Source organism: Haliaeetus albicilla, chromosome 3 (assembly GCF_947461875.1).
Source record: "Haliaeetus albicilla chromosome 3, bHalAlb1.1, whole genome shotgun sequence".
NCBI lineage: Eukaryota > Metazoa > Chordata > Aves > Accipitriformes > Accipitridae > Haliaeetus > Haliaeetus albicilla.
Genome location: NC_091485.1, coordinates 4,792,047 through 4,817,295, shown reverse-complemented (window position 1 = coordinate 4,817,295; position 25,249 = coordinate 4,792,047). Strand labels below are relative to the sequence as shown.

The 25,249-nt window shown below is 37.0% G+C and overlaps 1 protein-coding gene across 2 annotated transcripts in view; it reads left to right on the top strand.

Annotated features, from left to right (window-relative positions):
- Positions 1 to 25,249, top strand: part of TMEM245 (transmembrane protein 245) — an 86,677-nt gene that overhangs the window by 29,114 nt on the left and 32,314 nt on the right. The window contains exons 7-13 of one of the 2 annotated variants that reach the window (XM_069778715.1): positions 2 to 25; positions 6,494 to 6,598; positions 7,879 to 7,961; positions 10,132 to 10,222; positions 11,026 to 11,124; positions 14,403 to 14,534; positions 22,304 to 22,426. In XM_069778715.1, coding sequence (XP_069634816.1) covers positions 2 to 25; positions 6,494 to 6,598; positions 7,879 to 7,961; positions 10,132 to 10,222; positions 11,026 to 11,124; positions 14,403 to 14,534; positions 22,304 to 22,426 — 657 coding nt within the window. The remainder of the gene's footprint in view (position 1; positions 26 to 6,493; positions 6,599 to 7,878; positions 7,962 to 10,131; positions 10,223 to 11,025; positions 11,125 to 14,402; positions 14,535 to 22,303; positions 22,427 to 25,249) is intronic. The other variant, XM_069778716.1, reaches the window with a different exon arrangement.

The window sequence follows — 25,249 nt, the reverse complement described above, 5'->3', positions numbered from 1 at the left end:
GCTGTGGCACTGGCTTAATAAGAAGGTAAACAAACAGAAAAATTGTGATTCCAACTAATGGATTCTGTGGTTTTGGGGAGGTTTGCTGGGGGTTTTTTTGCAGCATGAACACTCCTTAACATGCCTTGCTTCTTAGTTTTCTCTCCCAAGTGTTTTTTTTCCAGCTCTTAATATAAGCTACTGAAGGTCATATAATTCTACCTGATCTCTTGTCTTCTACTAAAATGAATGCACATAGTTAAATGTTTTGTACAGCAGAATATTGCATTAGCCTTTCGAGGGTAGTTTGATTTAGTGGCACTTTTATTTAAGAACAGTTGATCTCTACCTGGTCCCCACTTGTATGCATAACACCACCAGTTCTCTCCCGGACTGGAGAGCTGTTCTCTGCTCAGAGAAAGCATTAGTTAACTGAATTAACATGGGAGTGGTAAGGGCGAAGCACAGTTGTAAAGCTATGAATGTAAGCGCTTGCAAACAGCGCATTGACTGGCTTCAGTCAGTGCTGTTAATCTTTTACTTTGGAAGTGTCAAACTGGCCTGTATACTCAGTGGTATTTGGTGCAGCAGGAGAGGAACGAGAATACTCACGATCTCAGAACTGCTGAATCTAGCAACAGTCTTAAGGGAAGTGAGGGCTAGTAAAAAAATCTACAAAATATAATTAAAGCAGTTGGTATAGCTAAAATACTCATTTTGCATGTATATGTGTGGCTTTTAAAAGTGTGTGATGTGTTTTATAAGAAATGTACTCCTCAGTTCCCTTGGTTCATCTTAGTCAACTAGGGTTAACTATTGTTCTTTGGGGAACTGTTATCTCAAGAAGTTAAAACTGTTTCAGTCCGTGTTTTGCCTTGTGTGACTGAAATCTGGACAACTCCTCAGTGCAGTGGTATCTCCCTGGGACTTTGGCAGTGTCATTGCTTCAGACAAGCACAGAGCTGGAGAGGGATGCCTGTAGCATGTGTACTTCTGCAGGACCTCCGAGTTTTAAAGGTGAAAATCTAGTATGTGATAAAATCTATGAAAACCAAGTAATTAAGTGAAATAGGAAAAAATCAAATACTATATCTGGAAATGGGTTATGCTTCCAGCAGCAACTTTTATCCTCACGTACCACTTCAGTATTAGTGGGAGAATCAGAATGGTTACTATGGTTTTATAAACAACAACCCATCCTTTCCATTCAGTAGCTATTACAGTAGAAACCATAGGTCTGCCTTGCATGTTGTGAAAGACACCTAAAATACTATCGTTCTGGATGCTGTGGAAAACAAGCAGAACAGAGTAGAGCATGGAGGCCACGGGGGCACTGGCACAACTCTCTAAAAGGTTCTTGTAAACAATGAAATGGGGCTGCACAGCTGGTATCTGCTGTGGGTGGTAGATGGGGAATAATGCTGCGTGTAGTAGTAGTCCAGGCTGAGCAGCTATAGTGAAGTTAGAAAGTTTGATCTTCAGTATTTAATCAGTGAATTCAGGGTCATATGGTGGGGGGCTTTCTGTGTTTCTGAACAAGGGGGTAGGGTTGCTTGCTTTATGATTCAGTTATAATTGTCCACTAAGAGGGGAATTTTTGAATGTACTTTTGCCCTCGAACATAGTTTGGATGTTTTAAAATTACGTTTTTATTTCTTGACCTTGAAATGTTTGTGTTATTTGAGTGACTTATAAGTAGTAAATATGTGCAAGCATAACCCTTCATAAAAAATTTTTTGATTAGGTATTGGTTTGTTAGCACACTTAAGGTGAAGAGCTGAGTTCAGTGAGCCATAGGTGAAAGTCTAGTCTCAACTACTTTTTTTCTGGCTCTGAGTTTGTCATTTGCTTGCTTGAAAATTCATGTATGTGGATCAATTTTTTCCTTAATATTGATAGGTTGCAAAAATAATTTAACTGTAATTGCCTTGAACTCTAAAATGTCTGGATTTTATTTTTAGTTCAGAGATTTGCACTATTGGGCAAAACCCTATGGATATAGTTTAACAGAGGGTTTTGGTTTTGGTTTTTTTTTAGTTCCTTGGAGCTATTTTTGAAAAATACTGTTTTACTTTATAGTTTCATAGGAAGAGATCCTGAAAGTCCTGTAGTGTTACATGCAGTGCTGACTCCTGTGCAAGAGCAAGCTGTAATAATATAATCAAGATGAAAAAAAAAAAGGCAAAAAAATACTGTGCAAACTGTATCAGATTCTTGTGGGTTTGTTTTGTTGTGTTGGGGTTTTTTTTGTTTGTTTGTTTTTAATAACTACATTTAAAAACAAAAAATCATACTCTACCAGAGGCAAAGGAGGAGATTTGTAATATAGAACACTGGATGCAGTTAAAAGGTTGCTTCCTTTGCACCTTTCTCTTTTTTGCCTGTCTTTGAAGGGAAGTACTTGTGAGAACACCAAGATAAATTTCTAATAATCCACCAAGAAACTAAAAATATACCACCTAGAGATGGCAGAGTTTGAAATGATGGTTGATTATGGCTGCTAGTGATAAACCTTATTTTTGTCTTCCTGTTCTGAGAGCGTGTCAGGGCTGCTTGAAACTTTTTTTTTGGGGGGGGGGGGCAAACAAGAATAGTATATAATCACATAGTTTAACATAGTATATAGCCCAAAATACAGAATAGGTTCAGTTGGGCTAGCATGATTTGTTCTTTATAACGTTGTCTATGGCAGGAGACTTTAGAAAGAATTGCTAAATTCTGCAGTTGGTGTTGGTGGGACACTGGTGTAAGTAGACTTGAGACCTCATATAGCCCATTCTCTGTCTTTTCTAACTTCTCATCTGCCTCATTTCAACATAACCCTGAGATGTCTCCTGATTACAGGCTTCCCCTTATTCTTATCAGATGATATTAATAAAATGATAGCCTCAGATATTAACTGAATGAAAGGGAAATGTCAACAAGTCTAAGAAATGTCATGGAAGAAATCGTGATAGATAGTGAAGCTGTTTAAAGAAAAAAAAAAAATCCTTTTGGTAATTTTATGTAGATTTAATTGAAAAAGAAGTAGATGTCCAGGCATGCTTCACTCTGTGGGCAATGCAGTAAATAAAACATACTAGAAAAACTAGTGTTCTGATAGCTATGCAGTGTGAAACATGAAAATATGAATTCATGGATGATGTATTATACTGCATAATATGGAGAACCTGTCTAGATAGTAGGATTCCCAAATGTTAAGCATGAACTGTAGTTCTACTACAGCTGGGTGTAATGTGGTTTGTATCCTCACCCAAAAGTTGAAAGCAGGGAGTACTTGCAAATTATTGAGAAGCATTTTAACAGAATGCATCTCATGTTAAAAACTTTTTTTTACAGGGAGCTTAATTAAAAAAAAAAGTTTAAAAAATTGATACCTTTCCCTTCAAAACTGTGACAATTAAGGATAGTTTTTTGTGGACAGTCTATCACAAATCAGTACCATTTCAGTTTGGGTTTGAAAGTGTGACCTTCTGTAGCTTAGGAGCCTGGCTTTCCTTTTGTTGCGTAATTTTGTATGTTGTGGCAGCATCAGCTTCCTGCTGTTGACTAACTTTAAATTAGAAGCTTAGAACTGAATTTAAAACTTCATGATCTCTGGCTAATGACTAGTGTTTAGTCAATATATGTTTGTCTTTGCGTGCATGCCAGTGGTTTACAGGAAGGTTGTGAAGGGAGTAAGGGGTTGTTGGGGTAAGAACGAAGTCTGGACCTGATGCAGTGGTAAGTACAAGCACACAGGGATTTAACAGTCTAGTTTACCTGCAGTAACATAGCACCTATGCGTTATCTAGCATGAGTGTGCAAAGGTGAGTGCTTCCTAAGGAGGTATTGTGGGTAAATGTAGAGAAAAGAAGGAAGGTTTAATAGCAAGCAAATTAAAGAAGAAGGAGTAAATATAGCCCTATGTGAATGCTGTGCATCTGCTGTTACTTCTACAATACTCAATCCAATTCAGTCTTCTCCTGTGATGTGTCTGTGTACCAGTTGTGTAACTTGGATCTCCTTAAGACTGTGGTGAGAGATATAATTGCAGTACCTGTAGGCATACCAGAGCTGGCTTTCATCTAGCTTGTTTGGGCTACCTGCCCAAGTAAATAAACACAAGGTGGGCTTGCATGGCTGAGGCTGCTGCCTGTACTGGTACAACACCAGTGCTGCCATTACTTTACTAACTAGATTAAGGGTAATTCAGGCTTTACAAGTGCCGCAGACGCACCTCAATGGCAGTGTAGGCATACTCTAACCCACAGTAAGGAGTGTCAAGAAAAGATCCCCTGTTCGTCACGTTCCAGTTCAGAGAGAGTCCTCATCCTGATCTTTTGGAGCTTGCTCTTCCAGTAGTTGCTGGCATGGTGAAACATCTAAAGTGTCCAGCTTCAGCTGCGCTGAGATTTCGTCTACTGGATACCACTCACGTAGTCATTGAGGCTAGCATTTTTAAAAATCTCGGACAGTACCTCCAATTTCTTGGATTCAGTGAGTCTGATTAAGGTGCTATATATAAGACTAGCTAGCGGATTTCCTTTATCTCTAAGTTAGAAATTAAATAGCAATTAGTTTGAACTTTAACTAAGAAATAACAAGGGCAGCTTTAATTTTTAATAGCTTTATTTTGAAGCCCATGCTATAAAATTTCCATCCCCTGGCCATCCAGTGTTTTTCAGTGATCTTTTTTATTTCTGACCTTTAAAACAGGGACTTTTATTTCTTGCTTCTCTTGTATAATCCATAGATGTATGTGAGGCTTGGAAGAGCACAGCAAATCTCGTTTTCAGTCATATTTCCAAAGAGGTAACAGCCCCGGGTAGAGGCTACTCAGAATTTTTCAGAAAGCTGCAGGCAGGCAGGTAACCTCCCTCTAGCACTTGGCAAGGCATTTCTGATGTCTGAAATATTTCAGCAGTGCTGAAAAATGTTAAAAATATCTAAGACAAAAGATTTTGCAGATTCCTTCAGGTTCTCTGAATTCCTTTCTGCAGGTCATAGTATCGTGCAGATTTTGTTACAAAAACTTGCTGGCTCAACACCTTGTTTCTTTTAAAAGGATTCTGCTTTCTTCCACTTTTCTTCATCATTTTGAACAACAGTCCTAAAACGCTGAATACAATCCTTCCGTTAATATAGATCAAACAAGAAGCTGGTTGTAAAAGAACTTGGAAGTTTAAAAATGATTGCTTAATGTACATGAGCTGCTCAGATGCTACAGGATAAGCACCCAAAAAAATCCTTACTTTTTTTCAAATAGGAGTTATAACTTCAGCGTTAACCAATTCAATCATCACACAGCAGTCTGTAGAACTTAGTTGTTCCAGGCCCAGTTTCACGTGTAGGGATAGGTTAAATAATGAAGAAAGAACTAATGTAAACCATCAGCAGGCATATTAGTAGTTTTGTAAGATCTCTAACTAAAAAGTTACTGGCCCAGTCACTGAATATATAACTTGTACTCACTTGGAAATACTTTAATTTACTGCATATTGGCTTTGACCTCAGTTTTCTTAAAGCACAAATTTTACAGCTGGCCTTCTGCTGCTGCTTTTTCCTGCAGTAATGCCAGATGGAGTAGAAATAGCCTTGGTATTTGAACCATAGAAGCTAGAAAAATGTATTTGGTCCTACTTGCATTGGCTTTCACAGTTTTTTTTTATGTAAACAGTCAACTTGTGTATGAGACGAAGCTCAGCTTGCACTGTTCTAGAGCACTCTGCATAGTCACAGGGCTGAGCAGTTTTACTGTTTGGAGTGACATTATCAGAATTTCTCTAATCCTAATTGGTATCACTATTTGTTTGTGGACATATATAGAATGGGCCTTTCCATAAACTGACAGAACAACATACATGCCTGTTTCCTGTATCAGTAGGTTTAGCTGATGCATATTTAATGCTGAGCATCCTTTCGAGATTGGAAGTGGATAGAAATAGTCAGTGCTGAATAATTGGCCTGATGTTCAATAATGTAGAAAACCTCCAGGCCCAGTCAGTTCAGAAGGTGATGAGCAGCTTGAAAAAATTTGGTTACTTGCAGAAACACCTCATTTGTCATTTAGATGGTTACTAGCTATTGAAGTTTGAAAGTCGTGGCTGTACTTTACAGTATACCTTGATAGCTTCCAAGTCCTGTGCAGATAGCATCTGTAAGATTCCAAGTTGCTGGAGGACAAGAAACAAAGACAAATTTCTAGGTTCATAGCCGACATGAATGCTAGCTTCTTTAGGTTTAGTAAGTAAACATTGAATTACTGCTTGCTTTGCAGAGAGCTTGCTGTGTCTTGTGGTAATGTGTCAATGTTGTTTGCAAAATCACATGTCATACCATGACCTTAATCATGCTAACATCGCTTGTTAATTGTTCATCTCCAAGCTTGGGCATAAATGCTGTTTGATTAGAGCCTGATTTTTGCACTGTGATTGTAAATAAAGCTAACAATACTGTCATATAGTATATAGCATTGCTTTCATTAAAGATTGATTTATATGCTGTGATTTTTTTTTTTCTTTTTTCTGTACAGATGATCGTGTGGTTGGAGAAAATGCTAGATAAAATAATCAGCATTTTCATAATATTTTTGCTAGTGATAGGAACCCTTCTGCTAGCCCTGCTCCTTACTGCAAAGGTACAGTGTGCTAAGGAATGTAATCATAGAGCTCATTTTAAATGCTGAATGAAACTTGCTGATATTTATGGAAAATTGTGTAGCTTAAAGAATTTTCTGAAAAATTAAGCAACTAAATGCTCTGTAGTTGAACTTGTTACCATTCCAAGACTTCTAATTTATAATAATCTATATATTGCATTTATATGTTTATTTACATATGAGAAAACGAATATATAGACATTTGGAAATACGAAATTTATTCTAGTAAAAGAATTACTGGCTTATATATTACAGGAACAGATTTGGTTTTCATCCTGTTAACACTTTTCTTGTCAACAGCAGAGCCACTTAGAATTTTTTCTTTTTAATTTACCTTGCATGAGAAACATATTTGCAAAATGCTTAAGGTGTATTTGTCAATTTGTTTGTGTAATTGCCTGTAATAACCTCATGGTATCCTGTTCTGAGTTTAAATGTGCTAGGATTCATGATCAGATGTTCTCTGAAATTAATTTTTGGTTTGTGGTTGGGGGTTTTTTTGCTCACCAGAAGAGGTCACTCATGTACTATTTTTCTTTTCTTTTTTTTTTTTTTTTTTTTTTAATGGAGCTGTGTTCATACTTGAAACAGTCAATAGAGATTGAATGTTTGACTTGAATACAGTTACGGAACAAAAATCGATGGATTCTGATGTCAATCTCCTTTTTCTAAAATGTAGGCTTATATAATATTGAGTACTTAAAATTCAAAGCTTTAAAAGTTGTGCAAACATTCATGCCTAAAGCTTCCTTATATTCGTAAAAGGAACATTAAGGTATTTATAAAAGGTGTCTTTTATCAGTCTTATTGAAGAATTAATTTGGTGCGGCACGTCATAGCATGGTTGGTCATGTTAGAGCTGAGCATTCATTAATTTTTACACTTTGATCCGTGGCTTAAAAAGGTGTATCTGAAACTGTGGTTTGTATTTTAGTACTTCCCTTGACAGCACTGCTGTATTGTTAAAATTTTTTCCGCTGGTGAGATAAGGTTTAAATTTCCATTTGCTATTACCACTCACACAGTGTGTGACCAAAATTGTCAGAACAGACTGATGATTATTGTATGGACTGCTTTTTTGAGTTAATGGCACTTTTGTTCTTCATAATGGGTTGTTTGCGTTGGAAGAATTATTCTTTAAATTTACAAACTGGTCACCCAGCCACCCCCTCACCCCAACAAAAAAAGCCTCTCTGTCATATATAGGAAGAGTTCTAGTTTGCATTGCATAACATTTCCTCTCTCTATATTTAATTTAGGTACATCAGGAGAGTGTTCACATGATTCAAGTCACAAGCAGCTTGATCAATGAGACAGTAGCCAGTCACCCAGAATGGGCAAAGTAAGAATGCTGAAGTTAAGCGAATAGTATAGGGTGGATGAACAAGCTTCCAGGTGCTCTTATGCATAGTTTTTAATTTAAAAAAAAACCCCATAGGTGAACAGAAATGGGAGTGACTGTTGCAGGCAGATGTAAAAGCTAAACTCTCAGGTAGCAGTAGTATTTATGCATTACTCTGGAGGACTGTCAATCTGGTATCTCATTTGAGGACTGATTGGACATTGGTGGAGAGGGACAGCTGTATAAACTTCTCTAGTTACAGTTTTGGAGAGAAAACTTGTATAGTGCAGAGAATAAAGAGGTCAATATTCTTTTCCCTTTTACCTGCAAAAGAAAAGTAATGGCAAAGAATGCTCTCTGTAGAAGGTTGTGAGATGAGAGCTAAATTATTTTTTTCAACATGGAGAGCTGGCTGCAGAATGCCTTTGAGAGAATAGGAGTTGATGAAAATGTTTTCGGAGTGAACTGAAGAAGAGTTTGAGGGTAGAAACAATGGTGGATGGGGAGAGTTGTGGTATGAATCAGTTGGGAAGGGCTGTTCCTATTAAGATCAGAAGTGTATTGTGTACGCAGTGGGAAATTTGTAAGATACAGTCTATGTAATGATTAAAGCAAACACCAAACGCAAATATTAAGGGAGAGAGAAGATTTTGAGAGAAATGCATATAGAGAAAAACAAGGGCAAACTGGTGAGCAAAGAAGTGGTTGCATGAATGGCAGAGGGGGAATAGGTAAGACTGAAGAGTATGATTTTGAGGGGAGGATGTTCCAGTTTGCTTTCATTCTGCTTCAGCTAAACAGACATTGAGTAAAGGTGAGTCCAGGCACTTATGAGGAAAAAAAGAATTGTCTCCTGGACAAGAATGGTTGACTTCTTTCAAGGGCAATTTTTAAACAAAAGTGATGATGGTTTAACAGGATTGAAATAAAGTGCGTGCGGTATTATAAGAGTGAGAGAAATTTTCAAAAATGGAACTAAAATGATATCGTTAATAAATGTTATAGTAATACATGCTTTAGCAATACCTAAGTAATCACAATCAAGAGAACAGAAAGCACTTTAAAATGTGTTTGTGTATTCCTTCATGGCTTCTCTTGTGTTGTTTGGCCTTTCCATTTTGTTATAAGATGGAAATAAGTAGGACTAATGAAAATGGAAATTTGACTGTCAGAAGCTTATTCACATAATAAAAGTACTGGAGTACTAGTTGAGTAATTAGCAGAATTTTAGCTAAAAATTTTACTTCCAGTGTTTGCATCCAAATTTGAAGCATCCAAAACACTATCTTTTAATTCATTAGGAGTAAGTATACCTCTTGCCAAATCCATCAAGCTTCACCAGCTTTCAGAGCTTGATGCTCACATTATGTTTAGAGGTGAGTGACTGAAATGTCTTGGAATTCCACTGCAGAACATTTTTGAAGGGTTATACAGACAGAAAAACTTCCATGTTGATCTTCAGTCAGGTGAACAAATGCAGCAGTTTTATTTCCTGAATATTTTCTTGTTTTGGAAGGGCTCCAACATGTGCCATTGAATCAAGATGTAGAAAGAAAGTCAAAGCAGAGAATGTGTGCCCTGTATTCACAAGTGTTGAATTGCTGGCAACTCTGTAGGTCCATAGCTTGAAGGCGACACGAATCCCTGAAGAAATTCCTGAGCAGATAGTTTAGTGGGGACTTAGAAATAACTGGTGCCCAAACCTGTTGCTTCATCTGGTCACTTTTAAAGGGAAACTACGTTAACAGTTTACATTCAGCTCATAATTCAGAATGTTGTCTTTGCAGCTAGATGAGACTGCTTCATGTAGTATTTTCAAAAAACTAGAACACTAGGAAAATTTCTAAGAATGTAGTGTGAATAGCACGCATACAGATTGAAGAGCAGATCTCTTTTGAAAAAGTTGAGATACCAATTTAACTAAGGTTTCAGGAACCTTGGAGAATTCCAAATGCAATGATGTGCCCTAGATTTAATTGTGCTTTGCTTATGAGAAAGTCTGTTCCTTGATATGTAGAAGGAAATATTCTAGTTGTATTAAGTTTATATGTATTTAACCTTAACTGTTTGTTGTTGTTCCATAATGTTAATTTGTAATGTGTTTTGGGTGTAATGAAATGAGTAAAATAGGTAGCAGTTAACTTTGTTTTCCTTCTTTAAAAACAACTAGCTGGCTGCCAGAAGCCCAGGTTATTCAGAAGGCACTCAATTCAGCAGCTAATAATGTGTACCAATATGGCCGAGAATGGATTACACATAAGGTAAGAGTGAGCTCTCCCACCTTTTTTTAATGTTTTCATTTGTTGTATATCACAAAAGTAAAAAGAAATAAAAATATTTTTGTCAGTGATTCTTTTCTGTGTGGTTAACCATTTTGTTGACAGATCTGTTCTTTCCACTCTGTGAGTTGAAAGCGGGGTGGGAGCGACTTCAGTAGTCTTTTCTGCTCAGAGGAATATTTATTTTTAAGAGCTGAAAAATCTGTCGTCATTTTAATGAGATTGCTGGTGAAAATGCATCAAATAAAGATGAGTAATTTTTTTCATCTGGCTTTATCTGTCCAGATGTAGGCAATGTAGACTTTATTTTTTCCCCACCAGTACTCTGATTTTATGTGGGCTGGGTGTGGTAGGTTGGATTTTTATTTATTTTTTTTTTTATTACAATTCATTTATTGAAATTAAGTTTCTTCAGGAGAATTTGCCAAGATTCTTATTTATACATTTGGATATCTAGCACACATCTCAAATTATTTGAAACATTTACTCTCAAGATGATCAAGGATTTTGGATTAAGCATTTTAGAGACGGCATTGGTTTTTCAGTGCAGAAAGAAGTCCTCAGCTTAGTGCAGCAGAATGTTGGTTTTTTTACAGACAAAATCTTCATGTTGTGAACTATGTTGTCTGAAGTGCGTATTCCATACTGATACTCGGCATTTCTAATCATTTGGGTTTGAGCCATGCATTTACTGACAATCTTATGTGATTCATCTATCTTGGAGTTTGTCAGTAGATGCCAGCTTTATTCTGTCCTGTATAATAACAGATTTCTGTATGTTTTAGCTCCATAAGATTTTAGGAGAAAAAGTGAATAACACCGCTGTGATTGAAAAACAAGTGCTAGAGCTCTGGGACAGGCTTTATCATTCTTGGTTTGTGAAGGTGGGTAACTTGTTTAAATTTTATTTATATAAACTATTGCTTAGTGCTTTGAGATAATTATGCTAAGTATGCATTTCTGAGAAAGAGATTGGCAAAAAGTTGGAATGCTCAGTAAGGGTCATAATAATGAAAAATTGGTAAAAATTTCAAGTGTATAAGATCATTCTACAGTCACAGGTTGAGTACAGCCAGAGCTATGTCCTTCACTCAAGTAGTTATGTGTGTTGTTATGTATGCCATTTAATTCACACTTTGCTCACTTTTTATATTTAGTATTTCATAGTTTACAGCTTTCTGTTGAATTTTTGTGGTCTTGAGGGGTTAGGAAAAGCAAACTGGTATTCTGCATGATTTGTGTAACTTTAATTAATTTTGAAATTTTGTGAAAGAAATTGTCCTTTCCCTAAGTTTCTTATGATGCATTTTTGCCAACTGTACTAGCCTTCCTATAATGGGTTCTGCACACTGAACCTTGAAAAGTTCATAAGAGTTAAATGTTTTTCATGCTGCTGATGCTGTTTGCCTTTTAAAGGAAAAAGCAATTCATTAGCTGTGGAGCAATGGAAATATCAAAATCCAGAAGTCATACCCCTGAAATACTTCTGTATATTTAAATAATTGCTATTATAGTATACGAACACTTTCTTTATACAGTTGTTTTTAAAATACCTCTAAAGTTCCAAGATCTCTGTATTAAAATAAGTTTAAGAGTTTCAGTATAGTAGTCAAAATAGATGGGGAAAGCATCAGTTTCTCCTTCTGACAAGGTAATGCTGTAGAAGAGCATGTGGAGAGATAACATGATGCTGTTGAGGAATATGGGACCACTGAGGAGAAATTAAAGCTGTATCTAAAATAGATTTTGGCTGGACTTAAGCACTTGGGAGTGTTCAGTGTTAAACGCTTGACCAAGAAATGTGCCACTTTTGATACAGTTATGGTGATAAACGTGTTGCTTTTACTAATACAGGCTGTGTGTCAGGACTGTATGGTTCAGTAGAGCTCTGTGTCACTACATGTGCAGGAGGAATATTTTTGTTGCTGCAGTATGCAGCACAGGTTATGTCTGTGTTCTTTGCATTATGTGATTTCTTTCCTGCCACTGTTATTTGAGGGAACACGATGAGGCTTCTTTCATGTAGATGCTCTTCTGGTAGGGTAAGAAACAGCTTCCCTAGCAATCAAAATGGCAGAAAGAGCTTCAGGAACACAATGGTGGTTGCTGTCTACAATCTTGAAGTCTGTTCCCCTGACTGCTGTTTACATACTAGACACCCTATGTTACCATTGGCATGCTGGGCTGCAGCTGGTTATCTGCGGGCTGCAGGTAACTCCTCCAGAGTCTATTTCTAATCTTGCCCCTTCTGTCACACTCCATCTCCATGTAGATGTCTCATCTGAGTGCTTTCCACCTGGCTATTTTCTTCTGTAATATTACAGTAGCCTTGTGTAGTCCTTTTAGTATATCTGAAAACTGGTAAACTAGATGATAGTGCAGCATGGAGGACATGTGCAGCATGGAGGACATCTGTACCATCTCTTAACTCAATACAGCTTTCAAGCAATCTGTAGGTACCTGAAGAACCCAGGCTCAGGTGATAACTCTTTCATGAAAGCTGTAGAGTTGAGGAAGTTGCTGACGAAATGTAGGTTCAAGCATTAACTGCTACTTTCTGAGAAGATCAGTAGGTAGCAAATGGTGTGTATTTTAAAAGGTTCTAAAGATGTTGTGATAGATCAGTCATCATTGTGTCTATGTACTCAATGAAGTAAAATAGTGGCAGAATATTAAACCACTTGGAAGATGATGGCATAACGCTGCAATCAAGGTGTCTTTTTCAAGGGCAAGAATCTCCTCTTCCTAGTCCATTCAGGTGTGGGGATTTGTTTTGTTTCTAAGATCTAGTGAATTTGTTGAAGAGGAACCAGTTGACAATTTCTTCGAATCCCTTATTTATCAACACCTGAGGCCTTAGGTGCTACAACAGTATGGTTGCTAAATAACAATTAACTTGATGTGTATGAATAACCATGTTACAAAATTTGCAAATGATGCCAGATTCTGCTAGTTAATGGTGAGAGCTGTCTTTGAAAAAAGAACTAGATGAACAGAAAATCAGTTCTTGATACAGTTTGCAAATACAGAAGGCCTATTGGAGGGAGATTTTTGACCACTCATGTTTCTGCTCTAAATAAACAGCCAGCTCAGAAAAAAGATTTCTGTGTCGCTGTGGATTGTTAGTGAATGTTGCTAATTGTGCATTGTAAAGTGTAACAATGCATCTAGGGAGAATTGGTAATAAGCAGAAAATGTAATGCTCCTAGATAAATCAGTGCAGGGGCTACACTTGGAATACTACTTGCCATGTATGCCAAAAAAGATACTGTCATTTTGAATGCAGGCTGGTAAGGTTAAAAGTTTTTGGAAAATTCTAAGAGAAGTAGTGGGACACTTAACATAAACATCGGAGTTTGAGAAATTGAGAAGTCTTTTGCTATTAAAGATTAGGATGAGGTCTGTTGTAGTCAACGGGTTTGCTCGGACTTGCTTGCAGTGGAATTTTGGCATCCTTCTCTGAAACAGTTGTCGCAGTCCCAGACTGAGTCAAATAGTCTCATGCCAGACAGTAATCAGGTGTGATTCAGCTGGACAATAGGCAACTTCATAATTAGGGTGAAGCCACTTAAGGAATTAGCTGTTGTGGTTATGGCCATTTCCTGTTGTCTCGCTGTGTTGCAGTTACAAAGCTGTGTAGTCAGAAGAAATCCTCCATGTTTCTAGTTCAGCTTTTAGCTTTTGCATGACTGAACATTGCCAGTGCAGAAGTAGACGCTGGCTGTGAGAAAACTACTTGTTTTGGTTTCTGCTTGTATTTTCATTTGTGGGTTGTACCTGGGAGAAGTTGTATGTTGCAAACAGTAAATTATGTAGGCAGTAACTAAAATATTCCTTCTTTCTTGTGTGCTTTCATAAAAAGCAAGATGGATACCATTGTATCAGTGAAGCTGTAAAGCTAATGTTCAACTGAGGTGAATCAGTACAATATACTGAACTGTCATTACATGGGATAATTAACTATGATTTTTCTGTCAGTTTTTAATTTTTCCAGTGTACAGAGTACTTCCAGGTATTTTTTGAGGATGCCAGTTAAAGCAGGTCTAAGTATTTAGATGCATGTTGGCTCTGTTCCTCATTAAGAAAATGTTAGTCTTTGGCTTTCTCATATCTGCACGTTATTCAAATGTCTGTTTTCTTTACGTCTGTGTCTCTCTTTAAGAATGTAACACACTCTGGAAGACACAAAGGGCACAAATGGCACATAAACCGTCAAAACAGCTGGCTTGGTGATATTCTGGACTGGCAAGATGTCGCATCATTTGTTCATGATAACATTGAAACATTTCTTTCGGTATGTATTTTTTGCCCTTATTACCAAATTGGTCTCATTTTTAACTGATAAGAATTCCTCCTAGGACTACCACTAAGGTTATGGATTCAAGTACATGGAAAATTATGGAAACAGTGTTACTTACAATTAATTACCTAAGCAATTATTGTAAGCCTACTTAAGATATAACCACACTACAAACAGAAGTGGTTATGATGAAGAAGCCCTCCTGATTTCGGCATCTTCATTAATGCTAGCTTCCCAGACTTCTTCCTGAGGGAGATTGTTACTGTAGGATTACCTGTGTCACCTGCAAGTTGGTTTTAAATGCTTTATATTATGTAGTTTTGTCTTTTTTAAAAAGAGACCAATTTGTCTAGGCTATAATTGAGGAAACTGTTGACCAAGAGGTTGTGAAAACAAAATATTTTTTTGTAGTCTTACTTTTTTTCCCTCAAATTGTTATTCATTGGGTTGAAAGCAGCTTATTTCTCTCTTCTTTTATGAAAGTTCTGTGGAGAGTGAAATTAATATTTTACACTGTATGAATTCCTCAATTAATGCACTGGACCTTTCACCTCATGAGGAGAAAAAGAAAAAGCATTGAAAGCAATCCAAACTGAAGCAACTACATTTCTCTATTAAGCATTTCAGACTTAACATCTTTTATACAGAGTCAATCCCTGATATAGTTCATCTTTGACTTGAGCTGTTATAAATGAGAAGTATCTTCAGATTACTATTTATCCATTTTGGAAGAATACTATTTAGGCCTAACTCGCAATATAATGTTTCTGTGGATACAATTAAAGTGTGGATACAATTAAAGCTAGTATTTGCCTGGAGGCAGTTCTTGGTTTAACTGGTGGGCCTGTGTGCTTTTTCTGTACTCCTTCAACTGCTGCTTAAATGGTTACAGTTTCTATCACAGAAGATGTGAGTCAAGAAAAAGTTGAGAGAAACTTTTTATTGCAGTGAACCTTTTTGCAGTTAACAGTGAAATTTGCTTAATACTTTCTGAAAGTTGACCGTGCATGCTTGAGGCAGAGTTATAAAAATGCACAACACATCATCATTTAAAATCAATATGGAGTTTCCCTCTAGGCAAGAGGGAGAGAAGGAGGAGAAACTACACGATAGGTGCTAGCAATGTCATTTACAGCATTGCTGCACAGTGCTCAGAAACCATGATGATAAGTGTGCTTCAGTAATCTAAATAGGCTAGAATAATGCAGGAAATAGTGTAAAGAGAATAAATATTGAAGACTGAAATACATTAATATTAAAATTTATATCTAGCTAGCATGCTTTGCTTTACTTCTAAAATCTGGTTTAGAAGTTCAGGGGAAAAAAGTGCCAGCAGTTGACTTGCTTTCCTGTTTATTTCCATGAACTCATTACTCATCAGCTGTTGGGAAACACCTGTCCTTTTTCTCCATACGCTCACGTCCTTAATGACAGACTGTAAACCAGTCAGCACAGTATATAGCTCTAAATCCTGATTTCATATCCTTACCGGGCAGCATTTTCTTTGCTGGCTTGCTCATCCACAATGCATTGCATAAACATTACTCACTGATATTTCAAATGAAAATTGATGAAAGTCTGATTTCTGTGCTTGTTTAGGTCATTAAAACTTGGGAGATGATGAAAATAAGAATAGTTTTGACTTAAGTTTGGTGTTTCTAAGCAAGTTGCTTACCTACCCTAGGATACAATGGAAGCTTACTGTATTTGGGATTTATGTTTTTATCAGAGCATGAAAATCTTTCTCTTGGTATTTTGAAGAGGAACCATGAGTTATTAGAATGGCATACTGAATTGGGAAGGATCAATATTTTAAATTAAGTGGGTGCTTTTGAGGAGTATTGGTTTTGGGGGTTCCTTTCTTATTTTGGGTGGATTTTGTTTGTGTTTGGTTTGGGGATTTTTTGGCTTTTTTTGTTTGGGTTTTTTTGTGTTTTGTGGGACTTTGGGTGGGATTTTTTTTTTTTTTGGTTGAGTGTGTTGTGTGTGGTGTGGATTGTGGGGTGGATTGGTGGGGGGATTTAAATAGGTTAGCTATAATTCAAACTGCAGGATGTTTCTGCAATTGGAGACTTGAAATCAATGCTAACGTGCAGGTAAGGATATAGCAAGACACAGTGCAGTCCCAAAACTGCTTTGACAGTTTTTTAAAACACAACACATTTAAAGACAATGAAGTAACTGTAATGAAGTGTGTGTGGATATGCAGCTATAGTGAGATTTCCCCTACCTTTAGAAAAGAGTAAACTAAGATTACACTACTTGCACATAATAAGTACTTACGCATAGATTGAGGCTAGTGTTTACTATAAAGTAACTGCCTTGCTGGCCCCTTGGCTTTCTGAAATATTTCAGAATAGTACAGATGACTTTGTATTCTCTGAAAATACAGCTGTTTGACAGTGTCATATTGCAATCACAAGCAGATAAGCTCTTTTCCATTGATGGAAATCATAGGAAGTGTTCATCCTCTTTAGTAAGAGAAGGAGCGTTTGCTGTAAGAAAAATGTTAAAAGATGACAGATGCAAGTGTTTAACTTCAGGCTTTTTCCGTAGTGGAAGAAACTTTCATATTAGAGTTGAAAGCATATAATTAAATCACTGGTATAGCTGTGCTGGGGAATTACTGTCATTCATTTAATTTGTAACAATATGCATCGATTCAGTACTTTGAATATTAGATAAAGCACAGAAGACTTCTGTACCCTCCTCAAAATGTGCTGTTCATTATAGCAGTTACGCTTAGCTCTAGTTTGATGTAGACAGACCTTAATTATTTTAAAGTAATTCACTATATAAACATGTAAATTGCCTGAAGATTTAATATGAAGATAAGCTCTTCCAGATCATCAGTTTGCTTTTTTTCTAAAAGCTTTGGTGTTAGCAGCACTGCTGCCTTTCAGCTTCAGATTTTTCTGGTATTCTTTAGAAGCAGTAGTGTTCTAAACCAGTTTATCCAGTGATGTGTTTCTGAAGTGGGGTTTACTTCATCCTGTTCTTATTTTGGGGAGAGAACTAGAGTGGATCCTCACTTATGCCTCGAATTTTGCACCCCATGGTCTATTCTAAGGTAGTTTTCCGGGTGAATGAAATAAGCAATATATAGCTGGACTATTAGGATTTAATTTCTGAAAAATAAAAAAGCGTCATTCCTTCCCCATTCACTTGCTTTTCCATTCATACCTTTTTCGTCCAGTTCTTGAAGGCTTGAAACCTTGAAAAAGTAAATTCCTGCTGGCTAAATCTGTGAATGATCACTCAGAACTCCCTTGATGGTATATGAGACATTACTAATGTCTCCTTAAATTGATCTTTTTGCCTCTTGCACAAGAATATGCATCATTCCACCAGCAGCCAGTATCTCATTCGGAGATTTCCCAGACAGGAAGACAGAAGACCTTCCATTAAGACGTACACAGCGAGCTTCAGCTCAGTTAGGTTTCTCTATCCGTGCCTCTAGCATGGCTGATCTGTGCGTGCCAAATCAAGTCACTTTCTCAAATACTTTCACTGAGTTACCACATATCCTAATGTTTTCTCTGGCCCTGAGAATTTCTTCAAGTAATCTCCTAAGTTGATAGCTAATACAGTCCACTCTTCAGTAATAATTCAACTACCTTTTTTTTTTTTTTTTTTTTTTTTTCTGCTAAGGTAAGCATTCAGAGGTTTTGTGTTCTCTTCATAATGGGTGTTGTTTTTTTCAGGGTAGGTGAAATTCAATGTGATGCATAATTTTAGAGGAGGAGTTGATTTCTTTACAATCAGAAAGTCAAAAGACATGATGCTGGAGGATGGTCCTTTTTTCTGTTGCTGTTTTGTCTCTGTTTCATGTAAAGGTCAAGCAAAGATGTTTTTTCAAAAATAAGCTGTTGAGCCCTAAAGGGTTATCCCAGGACTTTATGGGTAAACATTTGTTTGGAAATCAGCTTTTACTGGAGCAGGAGGCCTTTGATCTTGTGCATACTGTATTGTTCTTCACAAAGTCCATTGTTTGTCTTTTACCTTAAAGGTTTACTGACTTGTTCTGTTGCTGTCATTTTTGAGTTGTCAGGATGATACATCTTTCTGAACAGAAAAAAAATTAAAAGTATACAGAAGGACAGATTTTTTTTCCTAATCCCTCTTTGTGTCCAGTTTTATTCCCTTTATAAATCTGTTAATGATCTCTATAATCAAATTAGGTACATGAATTTACCTGGCTTCCAGAAGTTTGTTGACTTGAAGTTCTCAGCAAATAACTTGTTTTGATCAAATTCCTTTTAAACCTTGCTTTCAAGTATTGGCCAGTTTAAGAGGCCAATAGGACACCTTAGATGGCTAAGAACATTAAGTGCAATTTTGATTTCTTACCTGTTACAGATTGGAAAGGCACAGCAACTGATGCTGACGGTGGCACATCACAGTGTGATGCATAAGGGAGTCTTGAATTCTGTACAGCTTCATAGCTCTTTTAAACCCTGATCTCTTAAGGCTACTTACAAAGCAGAGTTTTGGGGAAGGAGGTGTGTTTTTCAGTTATTGAGTAACAGTAATATTAAAAGTGTCATTATTGCATAAATGTTGATAGTTGTGTTTTAGAGAACTCATCTCAGCTGGCAAGGTGTTAGAAATTGTTTCTGCCTAGTAACTGAGCTCATTAACTCCGCTGCAGTATGCTCTGGGAATCAAACAGCAACATGAACTCTTCTTAGGTGCAGGTATTTTGATTTTGTGACTGTTAGTGAAGTATTTGAGCACTTTCTGATACTGTATTCAGTAATGATTAATGTCTGCTATGTCTGTTTTCTTATCCTAGCAATGAGAAGCATGTGTCTTGAAATTTTAATGGTACATACGCATAACGAGGAACTTACTCTGTAGCTGGAGATGAGTCCTAAAAGATGCACTTGCTTTCGTAAGACACTGAAGCTGAATGAAAGGCACTGTCTGCACTTACTCTAAAGCAAATGCTAGTGATAACTAGTACAACAGTTCCAACCAGTGACTCTACCTAACAAGGATGTTCTTCTAGGAGAACCATTCCTGATAGTGATTGAACCACCTGATAACAGCCTTCAAACTAACTGCAGTTGTATACTCCTGGTTATCAGCTCCTTAGGCTAAAGCTTCTAGGGAAAGTGTTAAACAAATACAACCTATACTGGAGGAACATACTATTTTGAAGGAAACTTTCCCAGCCCCCACTAGATGTACACTGTCTTGTAGCAGATGGAATAAGCCCCTGTCCTTGTGAACCACTTGCCAATATCAGCTCAGCTGATGTGTTGCAAGTGATGGTGTGCTAGGGAGGGAATTAATGATTGCTGTGATCAGTATTTAGAAGACTGATAAATCAGGCTAATTTTAATCTTGAAAACTTTATTAGACTAGCTTTCTTTAACAACACAATTCATGCTAATGGTTTGTTTTACAATCTACTAATTGTTATCATTACATATTCAAAGTGGTCAGTCCTAAACAATTGTGTCCTACATGAGCTGTGAGGATAGAATACCATCTGGTGACGCTGTGTAGTTGTCAGCAATAGCCTCTAGCCTTCATGGTCTGAGTTACAGAAGTCAAAGCAAGCAGGCTCAAGAGCTCTTAAATACAGAAAGCTGGAACTGAAATGGACATCTTCTTCCCTTAAATTAAGGAGCTTGTCATTTTATAAGGTGTTTCTTTTTCTGGACAACTTCCACCCCTTGACCTCTGCCGTGGACTATATGCTGTGTGATATTTGAAGAGGCATTACTTTTCCAAGAGATGGCAGGTGACTTGTCCTGTTGCTTGCCTGTTTGGTTTTATTTTTTTTTTTCCCCTTCCTTAGTTGCTACCACATTTTCTTAAAGCAAAAGCAGTCTTTTGCTAGCTCTTAAGATTGTACATTTTCCAATTCCTTCTTCCTCAATGAACTGCTTGTGTTTCGGGGGCCTTTGTCTTCAACCTGCGTCCCTATTTTCAAGGCCTTTGCTGCTGTTGTGAGATTGAACTCCACAACATAACAGGAGACCTGTGGCACCAAGCTCCTGTTCACACACCAAGTTCTAGTAACAGACTTAAACATCTGGGACTGGAACCTTGCACAGTTAGCATACAACTTACAGCCTGTTACTAGCAATGGCAGTACTATTTTTACTGACTACCAACTCAAAGGCCTCTGCTTTAGCCACAAACAATTTCCTCAAAAATCACTGTGCTCTGTGTTTACAGTTTTCATAGTGTAATGTACATTTAATAAAGATGCCTGGTGGCTGCATGAAGTTATACCACTGCTGCACCCCCAGAATGAATTCTTAATCCATAGAAGAAGGAAGGGGACAAGTACCAGTGGAAGAACATTTGTCAGTAGAATATCCTCTTCACTTCTAACCTCACTTGAATTCTCAAGGGAGACTGATAAAACCTGTTCAAAAGGTGAACCTTAAAATTCATAACTCTCATTAAATAGCAAGAAGCATGAACTAAGCAGATCTTTCTGGTTTTACTATGTGTTGTAATTCCCTGTCACTTCCCCAGCACTTATTCCCTCCCAAGTTTATGCTTAATAAATTATCTTCCATATCTTTCACTCAGTTCCAAAGGAGAGGCAATCACATGGCTCACACTCCTTTGTCTGCTCTGCAAAAGCCAGCTGCTGTTGGGGTTGTTTTGTTGTTGTTTTGGGTTTTTGGCTTTTTTTTGTTTTAATTCAGTCTAATTGATTAATATACTCATTAAACCAAGAGTAACTGTTGCTAGTATTGAAGTCTTCACTTACAGCTTTGAACCTTGAGAAGGGCTTTTGTGTCAGAGCTTTTACATTTTTTTTCCAGTTATATTAGTTAGTCTGAAAGAAGGTATGGCTTTTTGTTTGTAACCTTGCTTCTTTTATATGTTTGAATCAGTTTCACTGATACAGTCTTAGCGTATTCCTTCTGAATGAAATATTTGTTCTGAAACTACTGTGCCCTGTGTTTAGGATGCCTCCATGTACCATGCCATGCCTTTATGTCCTTAATGGCTCATGAAGTTGCTGCCTTATTCAGATTGATGTGTCTGCATCCGTACATAAACTAATTTGGCTGTCATGGGTATTCTGTGTTTAAAGGCATGTCTCAAAACTACTCTTTACTGTCTGTAACTAATCAGTAGTCAGTTCCCCAAGCCAGTACAAAATTCAATAGATTGTCTAGCATTGCTTGATTTATTTTCCACAAATAAATCTGTGGTTGACTTGACTAACTGGTGCATCCCTCCTCGAAATCACAACTTGTGTAGTTGTCTGCAGACATTACAAAAATTGTATCTCATTACCATTAAAACATTTTTAGAACAAATTTATTAAACTAGTAATTTTATTATTTGATTTGAAGCTGTCTTCAGATGTATTTCCAGCTTCTGGTGTTACTCCTTCTTCTTTGTGTTTTAGCATTTCTGCTTTTGAAAAGATGAGTTTTCTCTCCCAAGACAAGATCTGCTTTCAACTGATGGTGATGTTAATTGCAATAAACAAGCGTCACCGCATCTAGATTTTTTGCAGTTTAGCATGGTGAAATAATTTTGAGCACTGGGAGAAAAATTATAAAACCTTGTAACCATCTATTAGAAACTTGTCTTTGGTAAAGTAGACGTTTTCACTTGACATTACGTGCTGTAATTCTGGAGTGAGGGAAGATGATTTTTTTTTTTTTTAAAATGTCTTCTTTGTACAGCTTGATGGAGATGAATCACTGTAAGCAGTTCTCTGTCTTAGCTAATACTATCTGGTGCCTCACTGTCTTCTCTTCCCCCTCCTGTTACAGATCCTGGAGTCTCTGTGGATAGTGATGAGTCGCAATGTGAGCCTGTTGTTTACTACAGTTACAACATTAGTGACAATCCTGTTCCATAGTGGGACAGCTCTTCTCAATTTTGTGCTTTCAGTGGTAAGTAGTATGTCATCGGTTTACAGGGTCTGTTTTGCTGAAGGAACCTAATTGCACATGTTGTAACAAAGAAAAATCAAACCTAAAGCATTGAAAACATCATCCAATCTTATCTAATACCAAAATTCCTTAAGATTTTGCAACTTTCAAATCTCTTGTTCGGGGTGTATTCTAGGCAAAGGGCAAGATTTGTGTAACTTCCACATTAAGGAGCTGGCAGTCTTCCTATCATTCTGTTCATGGAAAACTTCTGTATCTGGCCTTGAAGATACTGAGCTGTAACTTGTGTTATCATATATAACTGCTGAAATCTTATGGCACGTCCTCATAAGCATATCCTTAAACAAGCCAATGCTCTCTGAAGAGAGGAAAAATTGTTACAGGGAAATGTCAGCCAAAGTATTTATTTCACAAGGATTACCTTATATTCCCTCTTTTAATGTGTCTTCAACAAATCTGTGTGAGGGGGTGGTTGCATTTTTTTTTTTTTATTTAACCTATGTGAGTTCTTCACAGAACACTTTCTACACAAAGTTCATTCTTAATAAAGTTATTGCCCACACTGAGTAGTAGTCTCTGAAACCTTTTTATTAAAGGTGTTTTCTTTAACAGATGTATTACTTTTTAGTGTATTATGTGAGCTAGATGTTTATAGTTTCTTTTGTTTGTAAATGTCACAGCTGTGTGGAATAATTTATAATGAGAGGTAACTTCTTTCTTATTTGCTATCACAGCTGTTACTTAAAGTAAAAATCTCCTAAAACGCTAGCCTGGGACTTTTTCCTGGTTTAACTAAACAGATACTGATCTTGGAAGCTTGACTGAAATCCACGTCCTCACTTTTAGTTCAGGATTCAAAAACATTTGTTAGAAAACAAACGGTTTTGCCAGTTTAACTTCATTGCCTTTGTCGATGCTTGCTCAGGAGGGAGGTCTTTGTAGTCAAAGCTGCAAAATTGAAATAATGCCATTTCAAGGCACCAATGTGGATTCTTTTCAGTATTTAAGATCACAATAAGACTTAATTGAATGGCTGTCTTGAACTGAAGAAAATCACTGCCACTTAATTTTGTTGTTCTCTAGTTATCTTTCAGTTAGTAAAGAAAAGATTGCATGGGAGTATTTCATTTCTTCTCCTTAGCCCACAATTCACCCATGATGACACATTGAAAACAGCATCTGAGAAGTTAGCGTACTTAAAAATGACAAGTTTGGATAATAATTGCAGATAATTTCAACGCACTCATTGCTCACACACAAAATTTAGCTCCAGATGCCCAATGGCATATACCAAGTTCATTACATGCTGTTGCTGTGATGTGTGATCCTGCCTTTTTGTCTGTCAGAAGGGTCCCACCACTTGCTGGGGCACTGTGCAGTCAGCTGGTTTAGCAGAGCTAGTTGGGATATTGCTGTGTTGGAAACTTTTAAAGCTTAGATGCCCTAAAGGCTACTCTTATTTCCTTCACTTCCATTGTAGGTTGAACACGTTAGCTTAAAACGGTCATATAAGGCTTTCCCAACCAAAACACATCAGTCCTGCACTCTTGGTTTCCTGGGTTTGACCACGAGCTTCCATTTTTGCACTCTTAATGCTCTTACATATATAGGAAAGATTTGTTTCAATACACGTATAGGTTCTTTCTGTAGATTCTTGATGATGGTAGCCTTTGAAATGCAAACAGCAGAACTGAGAAATACTTCAACTTTTAAGAAATAAGGCAAAACAATCCCTGAACAACTTTGTCCTGTTAACTGTACTTCAAATCCACCAAGGTAAAGGGATACACTCGCCTCCATTTCTATGCACAGAAAATGTCATGTTAAGTGTTGGTGTTCTTGTAACTGTATGAACTACCTCTTTTGAAGGCATTTAAAATTTGCATGCGTACCTGGAGAGTAGTTACTAATGCTGTTAAACACTGTGGGAGACTGCTATAACTTAGTCTTGTTTGCACTGTACGTTTCATAGGCTGTTGTGTCTATGCAGAGGCATGGTTTCTCATCTTTATGAAAGTCTTTCGCAAAGGTTCTTGCTATAAAAACTAAACAGATTTTCTTAAAACACAAAAAGATAAATTAATGGAACTTGTTTTAATAGGGTTTAGTTTGGGTTTGTTAACAGCTTATGACTGAAAGAGAAAGGACTTAAATCTAGGATATTCAGTAAATAGCCTGCACTAAATAAAGATTAATACAGTCCATTATTTGGGGCAGTAAGTAAATGAAAATGCTAGTTGTGAGAATTTAGTTGAACCTTAAAGTACTTTTTAGGATAACTTAATGAACTGTCATGGAGTTCATGTAGAAATAATATAACTGCTTCTTAATTTTTCCTTGTGCCTTTTTTTTTTTATCTTTCCCTCCTGCAACAGCTTAATGCAATAAGCAGAAAAAATCCAGATGTGACCCTAGGATAAATCACTGCAGCTTTCTTAACTTTTGTGGTGTGCATTGTTACTGAATCCCATTTGGTATTATGTCATTGTTAGATTTACCTGCCATTCGTGTTCCTTCCTTCAGAGCTAAAGAAAAATACCTTCCAGGTGAGATGGAGGAGACCAGAAGTGTGACCTTAACGGTTCTTGTTCTTCTGGGGTCTCAAGGCATACTTACATTTTTTTCTGTAGCAAGGTTTTTTTCAATAATTTACTTTCCAGGGGTGGATATCTTTAACAGTTTAGTTTTTCTTTAAGCTGAGATTTCAGCGTGAGCTGGTTTTTGTTCTCTTTTGGAAAGTCTTGAATTAAGAAGTTCATGGTTTCCTGGGAAAACTCACTATTCTCCAGTAAGGAGAAAGAGCTTTTGTATAAAGTTCATATT